The sequence below is a fragment of the Cyanistes caeruleus genome, chromosome 2 (genome assembly GCF_971803275.1).
Source record: "Cyanistes caeruleus chromosome 2, bCyaCae1.hap1.1, whole genome shotgun sequence".
Lineage (NCBI taxonomy): Eukaryota > Metazoa > Chordata > Aves > Passeriformes > Paridae > Cyanistes > Cyanistes caeruleus.
Genome location: NC_141702.1, coordinates 6226810 through 6253843, shown reverse-complemented (window position 1 = coordinate 6253843; position 27034 = coordinate 6226810). Strand labels below are relative to the sequence as shown.

The 27034-nt window shown below is 41.8% G+C and overlaps 4 protein-coding genes across 5 annotated transcripts in view; 3 read left to right on the top strand and 1 right to left on the bottom strand.

Moving 5' to 3' along the window:
* Positions 1 to 3962, top strand: part of ADGRF5 (adhesion G protein-coupled receptor F5) — a 42101-nt gene extending 38139 nt beyond the window's left edge. Inside the window, exons 19-22 of the mRNA XM_086875624.1 lie at positions 30 to 71; positions 170 to 229; positions 2068 to 2152; positions 2979 to 3962. Of these exons, the coding sequence (XP_086731750.1) occupies positions 30 to 71; positions 170 to 229; positions 2068 to 2152; positions 2979 to 3058 (267 nt within the window). The 3' untranslated portion in view covers positions 3059 to 3962. The remainder of the gene's footprint in view (positions 1 to 29; positions 72 to 169; positions 230 to 2067; positions 2153 to 2978) is intronic.
* MEP1A (meprin A subunit alpha) overlaps positions 1 to 27034 on the bottom strand; it is a 51854-nt gene that overhangs the window by 4890 nt on the left and 19930 nt on the right. The window contains exons 1-14 of one of the 2 annotated variants that reach the window (XM_086875626.1): positions 17622 to 17795; positions 17513 to 17537; positions 17368 to 17415; positions 16670 to 16710; positions 16479 to 16557; positions 16041 to 16158; positions 14691 to 14866; positions 12771 to 12992; positions 11689 to 11838; positions 8928 to 9143; positions 7603 to 8061; positions 6045 to 6215; positions 5294 to 5501; positions 4889 to 4939 (exon numbers count right to left, since the gene is read on the bottom strand). In XM_086875626.1, the coding sequence (XP_086731752.1) occupies positions 4889 to 4939; positions 5294 to 5501; positions 6045 to 6215; positions 7603 to 8061; positions 8928 to 9143; positions 11689 to 11838; positions 12771 to 12992; positions 14691 to 14866; positions 16041 to 16158; positions 16479 to 16557; positions 16670 to 16710; positions 17368 to 17415; positions 17513 to 17537; positions 17622 to 17690 (2033 nt within the window). In that variant the 5' untranslated portion in view covers positions 17691 to 17795. Of the gene's footprint in view, positions 1 to 1498; positions 4940 to 5293; positions 5502 to 6044; positions 6216 to 7602; positions 8062 to 8927; positions 9144 to 11688; positions 11839 to 12770; positions 12993 to 14690; positions 14867 to 16040; positions 16159 to 16478; positions 16558 to 16669; positions 16711 to 17367; positions 17416 to 17512; positions 17538 to 17621; positions 17796 to 27034 lie in introns of those variants that run through there. The other variant, XM_023924287.2, reaches the window with a different exon arrangement.
* Positions 20779 to 21765, top strand: LOC111927510 (taste receptor type 2 member 40-like). The gene has a single exon (XM_023924393.2). The coding sequence runs from the start codon at positions 20812 to 20814 to the stop codon at positions 21763 to 21765; it is 954 nt and encodes a 317-aa protein (XP_023780161.2). The 5' UTR covers positions 20779 to 20811.
* Positions 24277 to 25230, top strand: LOC111945089 (taste receptor type 2 member 9-like). Its single transcript, XM_086875640.1, has one exon. The coding sequence runs from the start codon at positions 24277 to 24279 to the stop codon at positions 25228 to 25230; it is 954 nt and encodes a 317-aa protein (XP_086731766.1).

The following is a 27034-nucleotide window of genomic DNA, read 5'->3' as shown; positions in this document are numbered from 1 at the left end:
CAAAATGCATATAATTATCTGTCTCCTAGGGATTATTCATTTTGGTGTTTGGGACTCTCTGGGATAAGAAGGTAAGGATTCCAACTATTTCTTACATTATGTCAAAATACCGTTGGAATTTGAACAGAATTTCTGTATTTACTGATTGACTAATTTTTTTAACAAATAGATACAAGAAGCCCTTTTGAAGAGGAATTCATCATCCAAATGGAGTTCACAGCAATCAAAGGTTAGAACCCTGACCAAAGAATGTATTTCAGTTACTGCTGCACAGTCTAACATTGTCCAGCACACTTTAAATCCTGGATTATTTATTAGAACAAGTCAGAGAGGATACTAACAACACAAAGATGATTATATCCCCTTTTTCAAAGTTCATTATTTTCACTACAATTAGTAAGAAAATGAGAAGGCAGTTAGTGGGCTTTTGCTTCAAATTCCACAAGAAAGAAACTAGAAAATGTAAATGAAACTTTTCGTTAGAAAACAAAAAATTTTTTTTGCACTATTATTTATTCACAACCTGAGAGAAATGCAAGGGAGACTTCTTGGGGAATTATTGTTTCAACTTAAACTTCTCTATTTATAACACCTAATCAAAAAATGCCAGGATGTGTAAGAAACTTAGAATGGTTTGGGTTGAAAGGGACCTTCAAGATCATCTAGTTCCAACACCCACCTCCCCCTCTTCCCGAGCTGCAAGTGGTGCTGGCATCACCCTTATATGACAATAAAGCTTGATTTTATATTGGTATCTGAACAGGGTTTATTCAGAAGAGCCTGTACAGGTATTGCTAAAGAACTAGGAAGCCGACTTAAAAGCAAGGATAATTAAGAAGATGAGGACACAGGCTCAAAGGAATTAAGGAGTCCATTAAGGTTGAGCTGTCAGTTCAAAAGGGCTGCATTGGATCAAATCACTCCAGTTTCCACAAGAATTGTTGAAGTTGGAAAGTACCCTCAAAGACCATCTTGCACCACACTCCCATCAGAGCATGGTCAGCTAGAGCTCAGAGCTGTGTCCAGTTGGGGTCCAGCTCCAAGGACGGAGACACCACAATCTATGTGCAGACTTTTCCTGTATTTGACCACCCTCACAGTGAAAAAGTTTCATCTTAAGTGGGATTTCCTGTATTTCTATTTGTTCTCAAAGCCTCTTGTCCTTCCACTGGGCACTGTGGAGAAAAGTCTGGCTCTGTTTTTACTCTGTCCTAGTCAGACAGCCCAGAGTATGTCCTGCCATAGGGTTTGTTCCTCTCCAAGGACAGGAGGACTTTGAATTTCCCTTTGCTGAACTTTGTAAGATTGCTGTCTTTCCATTTCTTCAGCCTGTTGAGGTCTGAGAATGAACAAATAAAGCAATATAAAATCTTTGATTAAGCTTTTTATATGTGATTAATTTACCTTCTCTACCACCTTATGATAATACACACCACTGACTGATTTCCCCCACCAAAGCACAACTAACTAATGAAGAAAGACTCAACAGAAAAATAAGTGTTTTTCGAACCTTTTTTTAATACATCTTTGTAAGAATCCCATTAAATTCCCAAACCATTCCAGAACAAAAAAAGGAACTTCATTTTAGCAACAAAAAGTTCCTTCGTTCCTTCCTTAGCATCTGGACTGCAGAGAGTTGTGTTCCAATGCCCTCTAGTGTGTCAAGTTAAATTTGCCTTGGATTATCTCAGGCTGTTGGCTGTGAAGAAAAATCCCCATTCACATAAATCTTAGCTTTCGTGGTTACCTTAAAGGCCATATTGGCACAGAAAAGAGAACAGGATCCTGTTGTGCCTGTTAGGACAGACTCTGGTGCCTAAGCCATCTCCCCTGGCCAAGAGTTAGAGACAAGCAGTTTGTGCCCTGTAATTTCTTTGGAAGCTGATCTCCTTCATTACTATCATAAACATGCAAATGTATGAACATGGTATCTCATAAACATCTAGCTTCACCTTCTGTGGGCTGTTTGCTAATACTACTGAAAGTTTATTGGAACCTTTTTTTATCTCGCTATAATGGGGCTACAAAGAAAGTTCTTTTGACAAAAAGCAATTTTCTCTCTTTCAGTCATCCTCCCTGATCCTGGTGACACCAATGCTTGCTATGAGCTATCCATTTTCAAGAACCTTCAACAACTTATGTGGAAAAACAGGTATGTGACAACAGATCTCCCTTACTGAAGCATAAACAAGATCTGGCCTTCATTCTTGCTCTCAGGGTCTGTCTGTCCTGATATCCATCAATCTATTTGTCTCTCCATGCATCCATACATGGTTTTTAATTTTCTAATGCAAAGGAACTGAAACAAGTCAATTATGGCATAAAAATGCTAGCAGCAAAATTGTCTATCTCTAAAACAATTATTGGATGTTTCACTAATTCTGAACACCACTAAGTGAGCTTTGTCTTGAGCTTAATGAGATCAGGGCACAGTTCATCCGTTATTCATGTACTTTTCACCACCTTGGAACTGTATTTCTTCAAAGGTTCTCTGGCTGTCATTTTTGTGGACATCATCATTTCAATTATGACTTTGTCTTGCAAAAAGCATTTCTGGAAATAACATTTAATTTCTACGTGTCCAATCTTTGTATCCACACATTGTTCAGAGAAGATAGTGACATTTGGGTCTTAGTTTAGAGCCTTGTGGCCATAAGAGGGAGGGAGCTGGGATTCATCTCAGGAGCCTGTGGCTGTGTTGTGTTCTGCATGTGTCCCCATGCTCCAGGAGAAGCACTAAGTGTGAGAAAATCATTGCCATGTGGCACGGTTGGCAATTCAAGCTGACACATCCTGGCTGTGTCACCAAACATGGTGAATTCTGTGGTTCCTGGAATTGCTGTAGTCCAGGTAGTGCCAGGGCTGCAGGGCAGGGCAGAGCCTCCTCAGCCACCAGCACAGGTGTCACCATCCTTACTTTGCAGTGACAAAGTCCCAGGCTCTCTGTTCTTGTCTAACCCCTGTGCTTTGTTTTGCAGGCAAATACAGAGTATCTTCTTCAGAGCCATCCACCTCTTCCACTGAAAATACTTCCAAGGCATATTCCTTGCTTAACTGAACACTGCCAATGCTAAATCATGTCACTCTAAAGGACCTCTTCCAAGACACAGTGAAAAGTACCTGGGAGTCACCAGGAAGTGGACTGCTTCATTTTGACTAAACTGTGTCTGGGTGAATTCTTCTGGAATAATCACTGCTGATTAATGTGTAAGGCCGGGAAGCTGAGAGAGGTGGAATTTTACAAGGTCTGCCAATCCCAGAAGAGATGTCAAGGATTTGAAGGCCTTCATGTGCAAGAAAGGACATTGGGAGTGAAGAATACTCAGCCCTTCCGTGGGTGCTTAGCACTATGCAGTACTGAGATGTGAATTACAGTGCTTCACTCAGTTGCTGTCCAGTGGATTTGGTATTTCCCCTATCAACTCTCCAAATGACCCCAAAGGCCTGTGTAGGTACACAAATACCACACAGCTTCTCTTCTCCCCTCATATTAGAGTCTGGAAAGGCTGTAGTGCTTTCCACTTTCTATTTAAAACTTTCTGGGACCAAAAACTCCCAACTGAGAAGGCCCATTTCAGATCTTCACTTTTGACTTACATAAAATGAAGACTGTGATGATTCCTGCGTGGTCTTCTTTCAGATGGAAAGACTGAAAGCTCCATGTGGCACTTTTTTGAAGAAAAGGAAACTTTATGCCCTTAACAATATTTTTCTTTCCCTTGATATGTAATGTGGTAGGACAGAGATGGTTGCTGCCCTCTGCCACAGAGGGGACTGCATTTATTTAATGCATAATAGTGTTAAGAATGCAAGGAGTGCCTTGTGTAAAGTCTGTATGTTTGGGTCTTCTCTCAGAGGAGAAACACACTTGAAGGACTCAGAGAATAAGCTCTGTAGTGAATATAAATCACCATGTGCCAGGCAGGATGAATGGTTTTATATAAATTATTGCTCTAATACTACATTTGTGGAACTATTTATTTCAAACCTTTACACCTTTAAAGGCAGGACTCCTGTCTTGAAAAGAACTTGAAAAGTATTTATAATGCACACAAGTGTTACCAAATTTAATGTACAGTATGATAGAATCATGAAGATTTAGATTTGAGGTCAATATCAAATACTGCAGGCATGTACAGGTGGTACAGTTCTGCTTGATTGTCAGGGAATCAGGCCTGTGTTTGCCAATGGTGAACCTGTTCCTGCAAGTTTGGGGTGAATCTGGACGGGAAACTGTTCTCTACAGTTAAAAGAACTTATGATGGTTTGGTGTAGGCAAGGAGGTATTGGCAAGAGTTTATGAATTCTGTGTAATAGCTAATTGGTGTAAGTAAACCAGCACAGCCCTAGGGAAAGTGAGTGATGATGTACTGAGTTACACAAGTATCTGTACCCTTTAGAATTCTTGAGCAATTTTTGTAGGAACATTTCCAGAATCTTAATACATGTGTTTTCTGTGATTGTTAACAGTGTTTTGAGAGGTCAAACCAGTAATTTAATCTAAGTTTGAACCATGGCTGAGAATAACTGCGTAGGCTCTCAGCACTGCTGCTTGCTATGGGCTGAAGAAACAAAACTTTCAAAAAAACACACAAGAAAGGCAATTTTCATCAGACAGCAGCTCTACATGACACACTTTAAATGCCACATCCCTCAGAAAAACCAGCTTGCTGCCAAGCTGTTGGCAGAGCATCCATATGATGACTGGTGTTCTCCAAGTTATATTCATAATTTTTCACTGAAAATGGGTATCTTATGAACCAGGTTGAAATGTGTCACCCCTGCAGTTTTTTATCTTCTAGCCATGATGGAAATGAGGACGATAGTTAAGACAATGGTTCCAGCAATTCCCCCAATTGACATTCCCAGGATGTTCCCGTGCACCTGCCTTGACTGACACCTCTCGCCGGTGAAGAAGAAGGCTTGTCCTGATGGGCACCTGGGAAAACAAAGCACAGATTCAGTGGATCAGGAGCCTTGTCATGCCCTCACCCCAAGGCCCTCACATTCGCTATCCCAGTTGAGCAGTTCCCATTGGAGGGGTTCATGTCACAATATTCCCACCTTGTTAGGAAGCTAATTGCACACCTTGGAAGTACCACAGAATGGGGCTTCTTTGCTTTATGCTCTCCTGGCTGCTGGTAGGAACTAGTAACTCTAGTAAAGTATTCTGTTTCTGCTATTCCTTGAAGACCTGGTGGCTTAGACCTCTGAGGTCTGTAGCTCTGAATACTTTTTAGCTGCATCACTTGAAGAAGAAAGCCAGGGCAAGGAGGGAGGAGGTCTGTGGTACCTGCAGCTTGCTTTTCCTTTCACATTCACACAGATTCCATCATTCTGACAAGGGTTTGGGTCACATGGGTCTGGCAGATAAGGCAGCTGGTCTTGAACAGGCTCCATGTCCTGGGCTGCTCTCTTCTGCCTTTCAAGAATGAGGCCTTCCGTGAGGGCAGACTGCACAGGTTCAACAGGAACTTCAGTGTTATTGAGGTGAATTATATCTTTAAAAAAAGGAGAAAGGTATCAGAATCAGTGAATGATGCTTTATATAGCCTGCCTCACATCAGGAGCTCACAGGATGCTTTCTGGACCAGAGGGTGTTCTGTGTCCATTTTCCCTTTACAGAGCTCCTGCTGTACCAAAACAAGTTCTGTGTATTTAAAGCACAAGATAGAAAATAATATTGAAGTTACAGAAACTAGTTGGGTAAATCTGTGATGTTCTGTGAGGATGTTCTATTTGGAAATAAACACACTGGGGATGGTCTTTAGCATGTTTGGTGCTTAGAAATGGACATAGTTACTGGTCAGGGTGCTTAAAGGTTCTAAGAAGTTCAGATTTTAAAACACTCTGCCATTTATATCCGTCTTAACTCACAATCACTTTAGTCAACCTCCCCCACCTGACACTAGGACACAGAAATGCTTTTTAAAGTTGATCTCCATTAGAAGAGATCTTGGAGACAAGTGTCAAGAGTTATTGGAATATATGAAAATAGAAAGAATCGCCTCTTTTGTAAGGAGAATCAGGAAAGGGGTCCTTACCATTAAATTCTGCAAAAATAATCAGGTCATCATTTTTCAGGAAGCTTCTTCGTCTCAGCTGGCTGTGGGATATGAAGTTACTCCACCCCCAGGCTACACTTCTGTTGCAATTGCATGACTCATCAAATATTCCAGCAATTGATGGTTTATCCCATATTATAGTTCCACTACCTGCAAAGAGAAAATGAAAATCATAAAGGTGTGCAGCTCAAAGTATGACATGACCTTTTCCTGCATTATTGTGTTAAAGGGGATTTATGCTGTAAAATCAAGTTCAGGCCTGAAATTCCCAAACAAATCCCAGAGGTCTGACAAACTAAAGGTGCCAGGTGATCTTCAGGCTAGATCTGCACAAGGATTCTTAGACTATGTGAAGCCATGGAAATTCCACAATTCCTCTTTCACTGAGAACTAAACAAACACAAATTGCATCCTCATTGTTACCAGCTAGGAGTTCCCTCCTGAGTAAGGACTCTCCCCAATCAGTTTGTAAGTATCTATGGTTTAAAATTTAGCTGATTTTGCTCATTACTGTGAATTTTTTTATTCATATTCGTATTCACATTTAAGGTTTAAAAGCTCCAGCTGAAAAATAATGTATTTAACTTCCACTAGAAAAAGTAGAAAGGGATGAAGATTCATGTGTAGTATTGTATTTTGTACGAAACTCAGTTTTGACCTATTATTCTTATTTCTATCATAGAATCACAGAAAAGTTTGGATTGGAAGGGATCTAAAAGATCATCTCGTTCCAACCCCCTGGCATGGGCAGGGACACCTTCCACTCAAACAGGTTGCTCCAAGCCCCATCCAACCTGGCCTTGAATCCCTCCAGGGATGGGGCATCCACAGCTTTTCTGGGCAGCTTGTTCCAGTGCCCCACCATCCTCACAGTAAAGATTTTCTTCCTAATATCCAATCTAAATCTGCCCTCTTTCAGTTTGAAGACAATTCCCTTTTGTCATGGCACTCCTTGCTTTTGTAAATAGTCTCTCTCCATTTTTCTGGCAGGCTCCCTTCAGGTACTGGAAGGCCACAATTAGCCCCCGCTGATTGTTCAGCCTTCTCCAGGCTGAACAATTTTGAATTAACACATCTGTGAGAAAGGGTGAATATTCTGCATTCAGACCACATAGGCTGAGGGTCACTGAGTATGTTGAAGTTGACTGAGCCTCCAAAATGCAGTTTTAACTTAAATTATTGTTTAGTGACAGAATATGGCACCCTGCTGGCATTCCATCAACCTGTGGTGATATGTCACCTATCACAATAGATAATCCACAGGCAGGATGGGATTTCCCAGCTCTTGGAAAGAAATCTATATTTAGAGTCAAGCTCAGATATCCCAGTGGTTGTTCATAGTAACACCAACTTTTTATGTGTCACTTTTCGTGCTATACAGTCTTCCACAGGCAGGAATTCTGAGTCACACACAGGGAAAGTGTCCCAAATTGGGAAATACGGCCGAAGTTTCTCAGCTCTGAGTCCTACACCCAGTCCTCTTACTCAGATTCCTTGGCTGTCATTGTCAACATTCCTGCAGGCAGACACCACTTACTTGAGCCAATATGGTCCTTGCTTGTGGTGAAGCTTTTGCTTGAGGACATCCTTTTCAGGACGTCGGGGTCCTGGTCCAGCACCGTGAGCGTGGCCTGGCGGTTCAGAGCTGGCCACTCCAGAACTGCATCGTTCTCTCCACTGCACAGGTGGAAGGCAATGCGAGCATAGCCAGTGTTCTGGTAGTTGGGAAACACACTGATGCCAAATCCATAACCCTCAGGGCTGTAAAACCGGGGGCTTTCAATAACGCTGCTGGATGAGTTCTCAAGGGTTTTGCTGAAGTTGCGAATGACCCACACAGCTGTGGGACAGGGGGTCTCTGTCAGAGTCACATCATCAATGGCAATCCCCCCCGATGAAGAGCTGGGGTTGCCCTTCAGTCCTTGGAACAGGTAACGGAACTTCTTCTGAGCGTTGAGGGTTACATGGGCAATTTTCCAGTTGGAGTCACTGTCCGCTTTGGTAAAAGGAAAGAAAAACATTACCATTAGTGTGATTAGAGATATCAAGCAACTTGCCCCTAGCCATCCATTCCAGCTGCACTTTTAGACAACTGGACCCCTCAGAGAGTCCTGACGGCCAGAGATCTTAAGTTGATATTATGACTATAATACATCCACATTGTTTTGTCATCTCAATGCTTTGGACATGTTGTACAAAGAATTCTTCACATGTTGGGGAATGACAGCCTCCAGTATAAAGGACAACAGCCTAAGGGCTAGGATTAAACAAGAGGATGGGAATCAATGACCCAATGTGTTCCTGACACTTTTTCATGGATTGTATCCTTCACTGCAAACTGCTGCAGCCTATGACAGGTCTTATGTTTTGACAACATAAATCACATGGAGCCACAGTGACTGAGTTTGTCCTATTTAGCATACCACCCAAAGTGGTGAATCCAGTTCAAATTTCCAAAACTCATCTGTTTTTCTATTTCCCGCTATCTACAAATCAGTCTGGGGTTCTTATTGACTGCAGAAGAGCACAGTCTTCACACCTGAACAGCCCACTCTTAGATCACATACAAGTCTGTGGAGACATTTGTCTCCAGCATGGCTTAGGGTCCCTCTCAATCACTGAGTGTAACATAATATTAGGAATGTTGTGACTTCTGCTGTGAAGCACCAAAATTACATTATTACAACCCACAGTTTGTCTGTTAAATGTGCTTAAGTAATATCAAAATTCTTAGCTGTATTACAAGATATTCTGGTAACTTCAGGAAAATCTTTCTGTTTCTGAGACAGTCTTTTGCATTCTTGGGCACAGTAAGACAACTCCTCCTCTCTAGCCAAATATTCATCTTATTTCCAGAATTACCTTGAAAGGTTTGAACCTTCCTCATCTTGCGAACGTTCCCAGTGCCATCATCCTCCTTAAGCCAAATGATCAGTTTGTCAGAAGGGCTTCCTGTGGTCCTGTAGAAGAACTGGAGGCACTGCTGAGTTCTCTTTGGATAAAGGATTCGGGACTCTAGGACTGCCACCTCATCTGCCTGGCCAGAGTCGGTGTTGAAATACATGAAGTAGCCAGCATCTGGGAAGAAAAGGCAGTCTGTCACTGCCTGTTTACACATTTTCTGCATGGTGTAAATTCATAATGTCATCTCCACTCCTTTAGCAAACAGAAGAGTAGTACTTAACAGGAACAATAAAGGAAATGACATGTGACAATCATCAAAGACAGGAGGAGCAGTTCAGTGTATGTATGGAACTCACTGCTGTCAGCTCACATCAGTTTTGCATTAGTTGGTCTAAATGGAATTTGGATTCCTCAGGAATGTCAGAGATATATGAGGCAGAGAGTTCAGTGTTGACAACAAGCAACCAGTAGATAATCTTTTTTACTTTATTTATACTGAAGATAATCTAAAAATGAGATCTTAGAGGTCATGAGCTATATTACCTTGTAAAGAGTAAGTTAATTTCTTATCAGCAATAAAGATAATAAACAGGGGTTGGACACAAAACACTGTCTTGACCTTGAACATGCAGAAGGTCTTTTTTTACAGATTGCACAAACACTTCAAAACTCAGTGAATCACCATAAGATAATTACTTATGAATTCCTGCTCCTCTATTTCTCATTAACATTTTTGAAGTGTTTAGTTTTGAAGTGTCTGCTTTTATCCTCATATTTACAAAGATTCACCATTTGCACATCTATCATATCTTGGTATCACATGAAGTTGTCATGTCTTATCTGTATTGCGTTGTTTTTCAGTTATTCAGTTTAGTCAATGATTAAATTAATAAGTTAACTATGTTTAACTGTTGTGTGAAAGTTCCATGGACTCTTGTCCAAGATAACATATCTTAGAATCACAGGATGGTTTGGGTTGGAAAGACCCTTAAAGATCATCTGTTCCAACAGTTACACCTGCAGCTGCATAAAGGCAGTGCAGCTCCCTGCAGGGTTAGTGAAGGGCCTTGAGCTGTTTATCAGATTCTCTCTAATCAGTCAGGGGAATTATCTTTATTCCCTTCCACATAGAAGCAATGCTTTGAACCCATATCCACAGAAACCTTGCCAGAAATTGCTCTATGCAATGTATGACCCTTGACCATCAGTTAAACTTAATTTAATTTTAAGTGTATTAAATTCAAGTATGATCACTCTTGCTCCAAATGAGAAGCAGGGAATTTTTTTGCAATTGTTATAGTAACAAACCCTTAAATGATCTAGAGTCTACCTCCTTTTTGATAAGAAAGTCAAATAAAGGCAATGTTAAGTACCTATGGCAACTAGAATATGGCCTTGTCAGACTTCAGCAATCTCCCTAAATGTTGAGCTGTATTTTCCCTCCTTCAGTTTAGCTGGCAACAAGTCAAAACCCCAGAATATCAAAACTGCCTAGGGAAAATAGGATCCATGTATGTTAGAACCTTAGAATTTACCCCCACTTGAAATAATTGCAGAACCAGTTCTCAAAAAATGTCAGAAATTCTTGATGGAGTCAATGACACTTCAGAGGTACGAAAAGGAGAGGCACTCTCTACTCATGCAATTCATTTCTACATTCTGGAGATCCTCAGAGGCACCCACCCCTCTCCATTAACTCCTCAAAAAACGTTGATACTTATTTTGTACTGAGTCACTGGATGTGAAAACCTAAGTGCACATTAAGTGCCCAGTTCAGGCAAATTCTATTTTATGCGATAAACTCCAAAACTCATTTAAATTATTTTTTCCAGTTACAATTGTACTGTACAAGGTGAAAAAGAGGAAAGAAAGAATGAAGAATCAGCTGAAGTGTGTATTTTGAGAAAATACCAGGTGGTTTTCTTGAGTTATGTTCTTGGGCCTGATCAATAACTACCAACATTACAAACGCATTATATTGGACATCTGTTCTCTCCAGTGGGTGGGTCACTTGAGGGGAATAAACTACTCCTCAGTGCAGCAAGCCAAAGAGTAACAAAGCACAAGTGAATGTGCTTTAGGTAAGGAATCCATCCCCCTCTACTGAGGGAAAATTTACCACAGAAGTCACCTTTATCTTGGAGTTGTGTAGTAGTTTACCTTGTCTAAACAATGGCAAATTAGGCTCTTGCTTTTCAGAACTGCCTGTTGGGATTTAATCTTCATTCTCAGCTGTAAACAAGAATCCTGTGACTGAGACTGGGGCTCTATTTTTGAGAAAGTCTTCCTTTGAAAAATGGTGAAATTACCACATCAAAATAAAAAGTATCCCTGAATTCCTACCATAAAATATCTGCAACTTTCTTCTACTTCCAGAACTAGAATTCCACAAGCTTAACTTCCCATTTGCATTGCAAACACATTTATGAGTGGCTACAAGTGCTGTTTGATTCTTATAAAGAGGCAGTATAATTCTTACATAGACTTTGGAGGTTGCAGTAAATAATTTTCCAGGTTATATTTAAAAGACTTCTAGTTAAGACTGTTCTTTGTCCCCTTTGATCTTGCTGGTGTGGACAACATTCCACTAAATTGAAAAAGTTTAGTGAGAGTGGGAATGCAAACACTGTCTAGAGTCTTTAACAACTTCTCTGAACTCATCATTGTAGTCAACCCTGGAGAAAATCTAGCTCAGAAAGTGTTTCATTCTTTCTTTTACCTCCACACTGCCCAGAAAGTGTGTGGTCCTCCTGCCCCATCATGCTGCCCTGTTGGTGCACCCAGTCTTCGTCATGGTTAGTGCCCTGGATCATACCACAGATGTTTTCAAACTCAAAAGAACACTGGTCCAAAAAGGTGTGAGTTGAAGCTGAAAAAAAATACACACATGGTCATGTCAGAGTGAGCTACTAGCTCATTAAAATTTCTACTCTAATTTTGGGGAGTTTTGTTTACAATTGTATAACCATCCTGTAGAGAAGACAACCCTCACGTTAGCAGATGTGAGCCCAGTGACTCGAAAGAGGAAACATTTGATTCCTGGAGGGATTCCCTGGATAAAGACAACAATCTTTGACCTCTTTGCAGAAGGTTAATAAGTCCCATGTGACAGCTGCAGATGGTGACTGTCTTTGTGCCTATTTGCCAGCCTTGCTGTGTTTAACCATTCCTCAGCTGAGGTTATTGTTCTTTGTGGCAGTTCTCTCATCGATGAACTTGAGCTCTGTCCTTCCACTCCAAGCAAAGTCCACCCAGTTACCTTGGGCTGGCTCGAATTTACCTGCAAAGTGATGCTTCCACTGGCAGCACCGAGGGGACAACAACATCTCAGTAATAACCCTGATCAGTGATAACATCTTCAACCAGCTCAGCAAACACCTAGGCAGTGTGGGACTCTAGACCTAGCCAATCCCAGGGGAAAAATAATCTGATTAAGTCCAAATGTCAGTAAAAGAGGACAAAGTTCAGTTGCATTCACCTCAAAAAAGCACAACAAGGCTGCCCACACACCACAGGCAGAACACAACCACAAGTCTGAACTCCTGGGAGCAGTGTGGAAGAAAACGTGTGAATTGTTTGATTTTCCTTGACTAGTTTTCACAAAAATAATGACAGTGAGAAAAGCCAAAAAGGAATGAGAAGGGAATAAACTGATTGTGTTTATCTGCACACCACATGTTTGTCCCATACCTCTTCAAGCACATTTGAGAAGAGTTTTTGTGGGTTTTGAGGTGTAAGGGAGGTGAACCAGCCTGGCTCAGTCTCAAAGAAACTGTTTGCCATGATTAAATTCTGACTTACTGCAGTTGTACATGCGGTTCAGTCTTTCCAGGTCAATGGCACTGAGGTCTAAACGTTGTCCAATTATGTCATCAAATGCTGGTATCTTTGCTGTGATTGTGGGGACACTTTCATTTTTGTTAAATGAAAATGGTTCATAGTGCATCAATGATTCGTAGTCATAGGGGGTGTTCAGATCAGTGATGTAGGTATCATCATACTTCGCAAAATTGTGCTCTTTGCCTGGTAAAAGAAGAGAAAAGTGCTTCCTTTTTAGGGAAAATGGAAAGGAAATGGCATTAGCAGGTCCCCTTGGATACAGTTTTCTAAGACACAAATTATATACCCAAAAGCAATTCTTTCACAACAAAATATTAAAACTTAGCAAGATTTGTGTTTGTCATTTGGACAACAAAGTAGTGTCTTTGGATTGCAGTTCTGTGCTACACAGGTGACTTCAGTAAATTCAAAAATGAATATCAATGAGCTGTAAAGAATGGGATACATGGGAGGTTAGATTAGAATTAATAGCAATGATCCTGAAGGATTAAGTTTAAGGATTAATGTACTCCATTCCAGAATCTGTGAATATTGATCCTGAAGGATTAAGTTTAAGGATTAATGTACTCTATTCCAGAGTCTGTGAATATTGATGCAAACATTTCCCAGGGTATTAGATCATATATGGAGAAGGAGAGGCACTGAAACTCATGGAGGAGACAAATAAGACAGCCCTGAAGTGTCTTCAGGTTCTGCTCTTCTTTGAAATAAATACTGCCCTAGCAATCTCTGAGGAAAAAAGGAAGATATTTTTACCCTATATTTACAATATTGATATGACATTTCTATTGAAATGGCTTTTGGGAACATGTTTCTCATGGTTTCTTGGTGAAGTAATTTGTCCTTAGAGAAAGTTCTTCATTATGAAGGTGTCTGCTAGGGCAAAGAGAGGGAGCCATTTCACATGCTTTGGTGTAGAAGTAAAAAGAGCTTGCCAGCATTTACAATTTACAATTGCAAATAATGTTTTCAGAATATTTGGCATTCTTCTTCAAAGACCAAACAGCACATGACTGAGCTGGTGGGTAATTAAACTTTCTCTGCTTAACAACTACCCTCCCCTTCTGCAAATCACAAAGGTCTTCAGTTCAAGGCTTGAGATTATATAAGAGCTCGGAATTGTTTTCTTACAGAGACTTAAATTGCACTTTTTATCAAAAATAATTAAAAAAACCCCCAAACCCTCTTCTAGTCACCCTTTTTCAAATAAATCATTGTTATGTAATACAGAATCAGCTCTCACAGGGGACAACAGGAAAAACTGCCTAGGGGTCAGGGGGACTATGAAGAGTTTGCTGAAACTCATAAAGCTCCTGAATGTGGCGATACTAAACTTGAAGGCAAGAACCTGCAGAGACACAACTGGGTAGGAGAGAGCAGGACAGAGCTCTACTTCATATTTCCCATCTGACCTAATAATTTTAAGATTTTTTTCATGTGCAAAGTGAATATTTTTACATTCAGGAAAGTCTGAATCTCTGAATATAAGAACCTTTCAGATTTCGAAAGGATCTTTGCCTAGAGAAGAGATATCTCAAAACTCATAATCTAAAAAGTTTACAATTTGCATTACATGGTAAAATAAAACAGATTCAGAGAAGGGAATTTGTTTAAAATAGGAGATCAGAGCAGTCCAAGAGCCAAGGGGAAATAGAAGTCCTGATTTCCATTCAGTGCCTCTCTCTTCTGGCCTTAAACAATGTCTGGGTTTGACCAGAGAAGTTGAACCAAAATTTCTTAATTTACAGTGGTCTCAGGTGTGGCTCACTGTTTCTAAAATTCTATCTTTAGGAAGGTCTTTAAATCTAGAAGTAAAAATGGGATACTGATAAATCTGCACTTTGCAAAATCTAACTTTCAAAATCTAACGTTCAAACCCACCTGCAATAATTTCATCCCACCAGATATTCACATAGTCATCCCGGTCCATCCTCGACTGCTCATGGTAAAATCCTAAAGCGTGCAGGATCTCATGTTCCACAATTGCTCTGTAGTCACAGCCTGACCCAATTGAGAGGTTCTGTCCAGTCTGCAGGTCCCCCACCATGGACCAGCACCTGAGAAAGAGGGAGAGTTTACTCTCTATTCAGTAGTTTTCTTCTCTGTATTTAACTTTTCAATCTGCTCACTGGATTTAGAGTAAGACTGTAAAAGTTTTTAATATTAAAGGAGTCACATAAATCATTATTTAGATGTTGACCACTTGCCTTGATACCCTAAAAATACTCTAGCCTGAAGGCAGAACTAACCCTCAGAAGCTATCACTTCATTACTTACACTGTGTCAGAGAAGCTCACCCTGCATTTTTGAAAGCCACAGAAGTTTTGTCCTGCATCAGCTGCCATTTGGCCAAGAAACATAAAACATACAACACACATGGAAACAGTGAATTCATCAAAACAGGCTGAGCGTTTTTGCAATAACTTGCACTAGAGAAAAGACCCAGGAGTATTTAGAACAGCAACATTTGGTTCTTTCTAACAGCGACCATGCTTTGCATTGGCCAGAGGTGTGAAAATGCATTTTCAGTATTAAGATCTTCAACACTGACTTGTCAAAAATCATGTTGCTTGTAAACTTGTAAGAGAAGTGTCATAGGACACTCAAGGAAGAGCTGAAGGCAGAAACATGAACTGGGAAAACAAGAAATAATCACAGCTGATAATAGTAAGAAGATTTTTGTGCTTTTCTACGTTTTCTTTCAAATAGGAAATAAATCCTTCCTAAAGTAGGAAATAAATCCTTGAAAACTGGAATCTCTGTGCATAAAACCCTTTCAGATTTTGAGAGACCATTCATTAAAGAAGATCTATGTCAAAACAATAGAAATATTACAATAGATTGTTTTTCCACTGCCTATTTTTTTTCTTCTATCTTACAAAAAATTTCCAGACTTAAATTCTAGCTATTCACATTAACATTCTTGTTAAGTTAAAAGGATTTACATGGGGGTCTGCATCAAAATGGATAAAAACCCTAGATGGCATACTAGAAGTAGCTGATGAAAACCCAGAGATGCCGGGATTCACCTTCAGAGCTCATCATCTAAATAACAGTCAGCAGAGGGAGCAGCTGCCTGCAAACTCTTTGTCTAAGAATGTAAGATGAGTTGTTTTCCTGGTGACCTCTTTTTCTCTGCTGACAGCAAACCTTTAGACTGCTGAAGTTAAATGGAATGAGTTCCCAGCTGATTCTAAAGTAAAACTAAACAGAAATTGATGTTACCCTTACCCATCTTGTTTGCTAAAGAAAATGTAGGTTCTTTCTCCTTCATATGGCTTGAAATCAATGCAGGATTTCAGGCGGAACATTTCAAATGCCTGGAGAATGACTCCTTTGGCATTCAGGTCTGGAAAACAAGGACAGAACCTTTAATATGTTGCTGTTTTTTCACCTTGGAGAGGTAAGATATGTACAGAGACACATGTGGAACCAAAGGAAAAAGGATTGAAAAGAGATATTATTGAATTCGATAGAATTGTGGTTTGCTATAGAAGCTGTAGAAGAAAGAAAAATAATTTTGCTACAAACAAGACTACAATAAGTAGTTAGTAGTGAAGTTTAATATTTTAAATTTGAAACAGTTCTGGAAAAGGCAAATTTTTTATCATAGTGACTGCAGTGCAATTAAGGATTGGAGATAAAATCTGAATAAAATGTTTGCATTACCTAGGTCATCACCCAGAATATAGGGAATGGGGAACTTCCATCTGTAGGTCTCATTTCTTAAGGCATTTCGCTGATTTTTCTGAAAAGAGAAGTAACAGCTGGTGATGCATCTACTGTAGGGACATGAGCTGATTTGTAGCAAAAAAAAAACAACAATTAGGACAAGCAACAGAAAGCTTTTAATTACTTACAGGGAGTAAGATATCACCCTGAAAGAGGTCCAGTCCAGCAGCTGAAATGCAATTTAATCAAAGATAGTGTCAATGAATTTCAAATGTATTTAATTTCATAAACCACATTGAACCTGCTTAGGCAAAGTTAATGTCCTTGGACATCTACAGAAAATAAATAAGGACCAGCCTCTATACAGTGAGATATAAGTAATAATAAAAGTAACAGCAGTTTCTAGTTTCTACTCAGTATTTACTTCTTGGCGATGTCTGCCTTTGTGGTGGCACCATTATCCATGCTCACCTTTGATGAGCTCTGCTTGCTCTCAGGCAGTGACAAGAATCACACAATGGGACAGTGATCAATAAATATATAACTTGTTTTCCATGTTTGCAAAACTTCATAAATATCATATAGAGATAGGCAGAAAATGCAGTTGGGACCGCAGAGACCTTCCAAATCATAGTGTTTTTCTGCCTTAGCACCATGGGTCTGTCCAAACTTCAGAAACAAGATATCTGCATACTTTATTTACACAGAGTTGCAGCCCTGGAAATATTCAGGAGTCACAGGGAGAGGAAGGTAATTCTGAGCTCACTTGATTTTAATTTTCTTGTTACCATGAACTACCTGACCATCAGCCTCCTTTACAATACTGAAAATTCAGCATTATGCTCACAACTCTTCAGGCCTCATGAGAATTTAGGCATGAACTCACCCAAGTTGATTTGGGGAATGTCTTTGAATATCTCACCAGCTCCAGCATCTGCAAGACAGCCAAAACAGAAAGTGTTTGGGCATGGTGGCTCACATCAAGTAGAATGAAATGCTTCAAAACTCAATCCAGCTCACACAGCACTTACCAGCTTCACTGGAGAGGTGTTCCACCTAGAGGAGAATGGAATACAACCAGTATGAGGTATGAGATGCCTCTGGACTGAGAGGAGCCTGTAGAAATCAGGTTTTACTTACAGAGACTGGAGAGCCATAGGCAGAACATAGCAGAAGTGTCAGGCAGAGTGGGAAGATGCTGGAGCCCATTTTTGCAGTGGGAACAGAAGCTGGTCCCTCTCATCTCTGGCAATATATAGGGCATGTTGCTGAGCTTTCCATGGAGCACCAGCCAATCAGCTCCAGACTTTCCACCTTTGGAACATTATTATAACAGTTAGATTTCCCCCTGGATGGCACCTGATGGCATTGCTCTTATCAGCTACCTAAGTCCACTTGGAGCAATATTGCAGAGAGGAATGTGGTAACTTCATGTCTTCAATGCAGCTGGTGAAAGACCCACCCAGACTCCACATAACAGCTTCTCCATCTGGCCTAAAGTTGCTGACTCTCTCCCTTATGTTTGTTATCTGTCAGCATTATGGTCTTGACTGCTCAGGAGAAAAGCCACACTCTTAAGCAGAAATATCACAGGTTTATAGCACTCTAATGCCACTACAATTTGGCCCAGTGCTGCTTACAATTAATAATTACCTCACACTGTAAAGATTAGAAGAGAGATATGATTATGAATTTCCTGACAGTGTTTTTTCTCAGCTGATCCCATCCCAGAACTGATGCTCCATACACAACCTGCCACACTCTGCCTCCAGAAGCGTCACTGACAGCAGTAATCCTTGGCCTTCCAGGTGGGTTTCAGAGATCACAAACTCTTGTCCTGCATCTTGCTATCTTTGTTCTCAGGGACATGGGTCAGGAAGGGCTCCATAAATCTCTAGTTTGCTGTGCATCAGTATTCCCACAGCTCCTGTGTGCCCTGGAGCCTTCAGTTTAGGCATATAATCCTGCTCCTTCATTTCACATCTGGAATAACAAGTCATGGAAGTGAGGATGTTCACCTCTGTGCTCAGCAATTAGATAAGACAGGGCTGTGCCATGACACCACTACCCACAGCATGAGGCAGAGAACTTGAGTAAGTAGGTTTTGAGTAGGAAATGGGTCTGTCCTAGAAAGGAGTCAGTCCTTCAACCTAAGCAACATGTTTTTCTCTAAACAAATCAAAGTAGGAAGCTATTCATATGAGATAACATTGCCAAGGAAAAAGCACAGAGATCTTTTCTTGTTTGGAGAAGAAGAGCCCCAGAGCACTAATCTTTCACCTAACATAAATGAATGTTCTTCAACACTTTATTTTAGGAATGGCTGTTTCTGACACCTAAGCTGAACAGGACGCACTACTAGTAAAATAAGCATGCCTCAAGATACATCATGTCAAAGCTGTTTCCACAGGCAAGCAAAGAGGGGGAAAACACAGCACCAAGGCCATATTTCCAGATATTTGGCAGTGGATGCGAGAAAGGAAGCAAAAAATTGAAGCAAAAGTAGATCTGTCTGAAAATCACTTAGTTTTTAGTACCTTTAAAATAAGTCAAGAACCTAAAGATGATGTCTAAAGTCATTCTGAGGGCATATATTTATTTTCATAGGTATATATAGGGGATCTCTTGGACACTTTTTAGGCACTGGACTAGGTTCTAAGGTCTCCCTGGAGCCTTCTCTTCTCCAGGCTGAACAGCCTCAGCTCTCAGCCTGGGTCCATAGCAGAGGGGCTCCAACACCAGTCTCATTTTGTCCTCTCTGGTGGGCAGTGCATGCACATTATTCCATTGGCTGCAGTTCTGTAAAAGACTTGATGATGGGAAAAGCTGTTCCTCTTCCACTCCACCTAGTATAGCAGATGCCTTTTGGTCTCTTACACCACATTGCATGAAGTGCCCAAAATTGCTGTGCATCAGAATTGTCACACCCAAAGGGAGATCCACCCTGGATTCCTAGACACAGGCACTACCTGGTGTCACTAAGTGAAGATAATACCTTTTGTTAATCTGCTTGCACTGGTTTTAACTCCACTGGAACACAAATAAACTCAAACAGAAATGTGGCTGAAATTTATGTCCTTCATAAAAGTAAGAATGAAAACAAGTATCTCCTGAACTGGAAAAACTGTCATATCAAAGTGGCCCCAGCCACATTTTTAATAAAAAAATTACCCATCCAGATTCCCCATTTTTATGTAAGTCTTTTTCCCATTCAAGAGCTTGAAATCAACATAAGACTGAACTTGTCAGATGCCTCCAGGTTAACAGCTGGAGCATTCAGAATACACAGCAGGGGATAACAACAGCAGTTGCTCGGCTTTTAAAGTATTATAAATATCTATAATTCTAGATAGAAATAATGATTAAAAATAGGAGGCATATATAAAAAATACCTAGCTGGATGAAAGAGCAGGAGGCTGTTAGCAAAATCCCCTGACAGGAATAATTTTGGCAAAGGTCATAGACAGATAATCCTTTATGAGATAAACTGATAGTGCTGAGACAAACAAGGAGGCTTCTGAATATCCAGGGCATTGTTCAGGTATCAAAGGAAAATTTTACTGCATGTTATATTGTAATCTGTAATGTTGTCAACTTCAAGCATAAAGCCACAAAAACAGATAAAGGACAGATACCTGTGATTTTAAAAGAATTTTACCATATGTTTTTTCCTCCTGTAATATTTAAAACTTAAAATAGAGCTTAAAATCAAAAAGTGACAAGGATAATGCTCTGAACTACTTTACTTAGAAAATATCTGCATACCCTCTCGTCCTGTACTGAGCTAGGACAGGTAGGAAGAGAAAAGAAACAAAGGGTAGAGCAGGTCAATATGAACATTTCCAGATTAGAATTCCCAGACTTGATTATTCATCTCACTGCCTTAGCTGTACTTTGCTCAGTGCAAACCCCACTCTGAGTGATAGTCACAGGCAAAGGAAGGGACAGAGGAGGCCAGATCCTGGAGCCTGACCCTGATCAAACAGGGCTCACTCTCAAATGCACAGCACTCTCCACCGCAGAAAAACATCTCGGCTCTTTGTGTCACCCAACACAGCCCCCCTGAAGCAACATTCAAATAGTCAAGAGTGACATTGGCCACGGGTAAGGGGATACCCAGCACATTTACATCCCTGCACCTGCCCTGCTCCCCACACCAGCGGCACCAAAATCCCCCCCAGCACCAGCAGCAGCAGCAGCAGCAGCAGCAGGAGCTCTATAAAGCTCCTCTTGCCATCCCTGACACTCCAGCACCAGCAGCCACTGACCTGCCTCAGGCACTGCTGCCACAGCCCCTTGGCCAGCACAGCTCTGCTCCCCAGCTCGCAGCATGGAAGCTTGTCACTCTCCACAGCAATCCAATGTCACTTCATACGGGGCCACCACTGTGGCCATCGTCACCCTGGAGGCGTTTGCTGGCATGTGGATAAACGCTTTCATCATTTGTGTGCTTTGCCTTGCCTGGGTCAAAAAGAAAACCCTGAACTCTAATGAGAAGATCTTGCTGCTGCTGGGATGCTCCAGGTTTTGCTTTTTGAGCATCTCATGGGTAAACGAGTTCCTTTTAAAAATCTACCCCAATTACCTTTATGTTCCCCCCGTATTTCAATTAATTTCATCTTTTACAACCTTTTTTAACTATTCCAACTTGTTGGTTTCAGCCTGTCTTTGTGGGTTTTATTGTATAAAAATTGCCAATTTCAGGAACAGCTTCTTCACCTGCTTGAAAGTAAAAATTGACAGGATGGTGCCCTGGCTCTTGTTGGGGTCAGAGATTTTAGCCTTGGCTGTCGGCATCATTATCTATCACCTCACTGAATCTCTGCCAAATAACAACAGCAATTTCATCTGCCTCAGCAATTTTTGGGAACCAAGTATTAGACTGGATAAACGATTTTTCTTTTCTTTTTTCCTCACTGGATTTGGATATGCTGCTTCATTCATGGCAGTCATCTTCTCTGCTGTTTTCCTTCTCTTTTCCCTCTGGACACACAAACGCAAGATGCAGAAAAACTCCATGAAGGATCTCAGCATGGATGCCCACATCAGAGCCATGAAATCTATTCTCTCCTTCTTAGTGATGTACAGCATCAACTTTGTATGTTTGATCTCAATAATAATTTATAACATAGAGAATGAAAATACTACAAGACTTCTTATATCCATATATCTGTGTGCTTTTCCAGGAGTTCATTCCCTTATTCTGATTTTCAGCAATCCCAAGCTGGAAAAGGCACTGCTAAAGATTTTCTCCCGTGTGAAGTGTGACTTTTCTATGAAGTAGGAACTATGATAAAAGCTGGAGCTCATGCAAAATGTTGATCTTTCACCGTAGAAAAGAAGTAGTTTAATTTCTAATGCAGCTCTCCAGGCAGTGGAGATGATACCAATGTTCACGGTTTAAATTCTCAGTTCAGAAAATGTCTTGCATATCTATTGAGCTAAATGTTTCTGAGTTCAAGATATTATTATTGTATTTAGATTTAGCTAAATCCTTGAGCTATATTTTAGTTCTTATCAAAGTCATTTAGCCCTGATTGTAGGAATGATGCCTGTCCCCCTGTGTGCTGAAGGGATTCATGTGGCCATGAGCGTCTGCTGCAGGGGTGAGGGATTATCAGGCAGAGGCCCCTTACCTCTGCCTGAGCCCAGTGGAAGAGGGAGTGATGCTAATGAAGTGTTCAGCCCCTGCCCAAGACTCACAGCCTTTGCAATCAGAGCCCTTGGTATCCCTCATTTCCTCATCAGCTGCCTGCCCACCACCATTTACCATGGCAGCAACTGGGTATTTTGACTGCAGCCTCTCCTTCCACATTTGCACTTCTCCCAGAAGCAGACATTTGGCATTTGAAATCCAGCCTGGCACAGGATGGCAATATGACCCCCCTGTGCAGACAGGACAGCAGGATCACTGTGCTCTCCAAAGCAGGGAACACCTTCTGTAAAGATTTGCTCTTCCAACTGTGTCTGAATGTACCCTGGTGAAATTCTGTTTAGAGGCCTAACTGATGGTGAAGTTGTGCTCAATGACTTACACATTGCACTCTTGGTTTCAGCTTTCTTGAAATATATTTAGACTTCATGCAGTGAGTGTATTTCTTAGTAGCAAGTCCAAATGTGTATTTCTACAATAAAATGCATTATTTGTGATGCTGTGACTGTGAAAGTTCTCATTGCACACGACACAACTGAGATGCTGAATTGGAAATAATCAGAAATGAAGCTGAGCTACATCCTGGCCCTTTGAGCTATGAGGTACAGGAAAAGGTTCATTTTCTGCAAAATTTCTATACTCTTATTGTAACAGAAAAATATGAATACTGGTCCACAAATTGGCTGCAATACAGGGAAGAACAATACTACAAAGCTGTCACAAATGTTTGGGAATTCCCTGAATGAAATGACGGCAATAAACAGGTTTTATGTCTATTTTGGTTTTCCTTTCTCTCTGCTGTGGCCCTGTGCTCTGTGATACATTATGGGCTGTAGCACTGTCTGGCAGTGGCTGGTAGCTCTGTGTGAACACGCTGAGCCCTGGCACCCCCAGAGGTGTCACTGATGCACAAAGAGCGAGGCAGGAACGGCCCCAGGGAGCTCAGGGGCTGCAGAGCCCCCTTCCCTCTCCAGCCCTGCGTGTCCTCTCTGCCTGCAAGGACAGCATTCCCTGCTCTGTGTCACTGCTCTCCTGGCCTGCTCTGACCTGCTGATGACATTGCCTTTGCCCAGTGCACTCTGGCTCAGTGAAACACCCAGGTTTGGTGCTGGATCAGGGGAAGGGCTTGAGGAGGAGGGAGTCAAGGAGACAACTTGTTAAGAGCTGGCTGCAATCCCTATTCTACTTCCCCCTGTGTGGCTGTTGGGGAGGAGGTGGAGGAGCTGAGGATGAAGGAGTGAGGTTGAGTCTGGGAGGAAAGGGTGGCAAAGGCAGCAGGTTGTGTTTTCCATTTGCTTCTCATCATCCTACTTTACTTTCAGTAGGTAAATAAATTAAATTCCTTTTCCTCATGTCAAGTTAGCTTTGTCTGTGAGCATAATGGGTGAGTGATCTCCCTGCCTTTATTTCAGTCCATCAGCTTTTCCATCCTATGCTTCACCCCCTGTTTATGGGTGAGAGAGAAGGAGCAGCAGCGTGGGGGCTGGCTGCTCCCTAAGATCACCTCTCCACAGCAGGTGAAACATGAAATAGTTCACTCTATTCAGCTCTTGACTTACTCTCAAGGTGATGCCATTGGTAAAACAAACATGGATATCAATGCCTGGGAAGGATCAAAATAAACTCCACTTTCCCAGCATCTAGGCTGAACATTGCAGCACCCCAACTGTCAGCCTGAAAAGGACAGTGAGTCCCCTGAGCGTTCCGTGCTGAGCACAGCCAGGGCTCTGCATGATCGTCACAGGTAAAGGAAGGGACAGAGGAGGCCAGATCCTGGAGCCTGACCCTGATCAAACAGGGCTCACTCTCAAATGCACAGCACTCTCCACCGCAGAAAAACATCTCGGCTCTTTGTGTCACCCAACACAGCCCCCCTGAAGCAACATTCAAATAGTCAAGAGTGACACTGGCCCCGGGTAAGGGGATACCCAGCACATTTACATCCCTGCACCTGCCCTGCTCCCCACACCAGCGGCACCAAAATCCCCCCCAGCACCACCAGCACCAGCAGCAGCAGCAGCAGGAGCTCTATAAAGCTCCTCTTGCCATCCCTGACACTCCAGCACCAGCAGCCACTGACCTGCCTCAGGCACTGCTGCCACAGCCCCTTGGCCAGCACAGCTCTGCTCCCCAGCTCGCAGCATGGAAGCTTGTCACTCTCCACAGCAATCCAATGTCACTTCATACGGGGCCACCACTGTGGCCATCGTCACCCTGGAGGCGTTTGCTGGCATGTGGATAAACGCTTTCATCGTTTGTGTGCTTTGCCTTGCCTGGGTCAAAAAGAAAACCCTGAACTCTAATGAGAAGATCTTGCTGTTGCTGGGATGCACCAGGACTTCCTATTTATGCCTCTTATGGATATACCACTTTCTTTTAATAATTCATCCAACTTACCTTTATGTTCCCCCCATATTTAAATTAATTTCATCATTTTCGACCTTTTTTAACCATTCCAACTTGTGGGTATCAGCCTGTCTTTGTGGGTTTTATTGCATAAAAATTGCCAATTTCAGGAACAGGTTCTTCATCTACCTGAAAGTAAAAATTGACAGGATGGTGCCCTGGATCCTGTTGGGGTCAGGGATTTTAGCCTTGTCCACCAGCATCATTATCTATCATCTCACTGAAACTCTGCCGAGTAACAACCTTACTTTCACCTCCCTTGGTAATTTTTGGGAAGCAAGATTCAGAGAGAAAAAACATTTTTTCCCGTCTTTTTTCCTCACTGGATTTGGATATGCTGCTTCATTCATGGCAGTCATCTTCTCTGCTGTTTTCCTTCTCTTTTCCCTCTGGACACACAAACGCAAGATGCAGAAAAACTCCATGAAGGATCTCAGCATGGATGCCCACATCAGAGCCATGAAATCTATTCTCTCCTTCTTAGTGATGTACAGCATCAACTTTGTATGTTTGGTCTCGACAATAATTTATAACATGGAGGATGAAAATACTATGAGACTTCTTATATGCATATATCTGTTTGCTTTTCCAGGAGTTCATTCCCTTATTCTGATTTTCAGCAATCCCAAGCTGGAAAAGGCACTGCTAAAGATTCTCTCCTGGCTGAAGTGTGACTTTTCTATGAAGTAGGAACTCTGATAAAAACTGGAGCTCATGCAAAATGTTGATCTTTCACCGTAGAAAAGAAGTAGTTTAATTTCTAATGCAGCTCTCCAGGCAGTGGAGATGATACCAATGTTCACTCTTCAACATCTCAGCTCAAAAAACATCATTCATATCTAATGAGCTAAATGTTTCTGAGTTCAAGATATTATTATTGTATTTAGATTTAGTTAAATCCTTGAGCTATATTTTAGTTCTTATCAAAGTCATTTAGCCCTGATTGTAGGAATGATGCCTGTCCCCCTGTGTGCTGAAGGGATTCATGTGGCCATGAGCGTCTGCTGCAGAGGTGAGGGATTATCAGGCAGAGGCCCCTTACCTCTGCCTGAGCCCGGTGGAAGAGGGAGTGATGCTAATGAAGTGTTCAGCCCCTGCCCAAGACTCACAGCCTTTGCAATCAGAGCCCTTGGTATCCCTCATTTCCTCATCAGCTGCCTGCCCACCACCATTTACCATGGCAGCAACTGGGTATTTTGACTGCAGCCTCTCCTTCCACATTTGCACTTCTTCCAGAAGCAGACATTTGGCATTTGAAATCCAGCCTGGCACAGGATGGCAATATGACCCCCCTGTGCAGACAGGACAGCAGGATCGCTGTGCTCTCCAAAGCAGGGAACACCTTCTGTAAAGATTTGCTCTTCCAACTGTGTCTGAATGTACCCTGGTGAAATTCTGTTTAGAGGCCTAACTGATGGTGAAGTTGTGCTCAATGAGTTACACATTGCACTTCTGGTTTGAGTTTTTTTGAAATATATTTAGACTTCATGCAGTGAGTGTATTTCTTAGTAGCAAGTCCAAATGTGTGTTTCTACAATAAAATGCATTATTTGTGATGTTGTGACTGTGAAAGTTCTCATTGGACATGACAAGACTTACATGCTTAAATAATCAGAAATGAAGCTGAGCTACATCCTGGCCCTTTGAGCTATGAGGACCAGCAAAAGGTTCATTTTCTGCCAAATTTCTATACTCTTAATGTAACAGAAAATTATGAACACTGGTACACAAATTGACTGCAATACAGGGAAGGACAATACTACAAAGCTGTCACAAATGTTTGGGAATTCCCTGGATGAAATGGCAGCAATAAACAGGTTTTATGTCTATTTTGGTTTTCCTTTCTCTCTGCTGTGGCCCTGTGCTCTGTGATACATTATGGGCTGTAGCACTGTCTGGCAGTGGCTGGTAGCTCTGTGTGAACACGCTGAGCCCTGGCACCCCCAGAGGTGTCACTGATGCACAAAGAGCGAGGCAGGAACGGCCCCAGGGAGCTCAGGGGCTGCAGAGCCCCCTTCCCTCTCCAGCCCTGCGTGTCCTCTCTGCCTGCAAGGACAGCATTCCCTGCTCTGTGTCACTGCTCTCCTGGCCTGCTCTGACCTGCTGATGACATTGCCTTTGCCCAGTGCACTCTAGCTCAGTGAAACACCCAGGTTTGGTGCTGGATCAGGGGAAGGGCTTGAGGAGGAGGGAGTCAAGGAGACAACTTGTTAAGAGCTGGCTGCAATCCCTATTCTACTTCCCCCTGTGTGGCTGTTGGGGAGGAGGTGGAGGAGCTGAGGATGAAGGAGTGAGGTTGAGTCTGGGAGGAAAGGGTGGCAAAGGCAGCAGGTTGTGTTTTCCATTTGCTTCTCATCATCCTACTTTACTTCCAATAGGTAAATAAATTAAATTCCTTTTCCTCAAGTTAAGTTAGTTTTGTCTGTGAGCATAATGGGTGAGTGATCTCCCTGCCTTTATCTCAGTCCATCAGCTTTTCCATCCTATGCTTCAC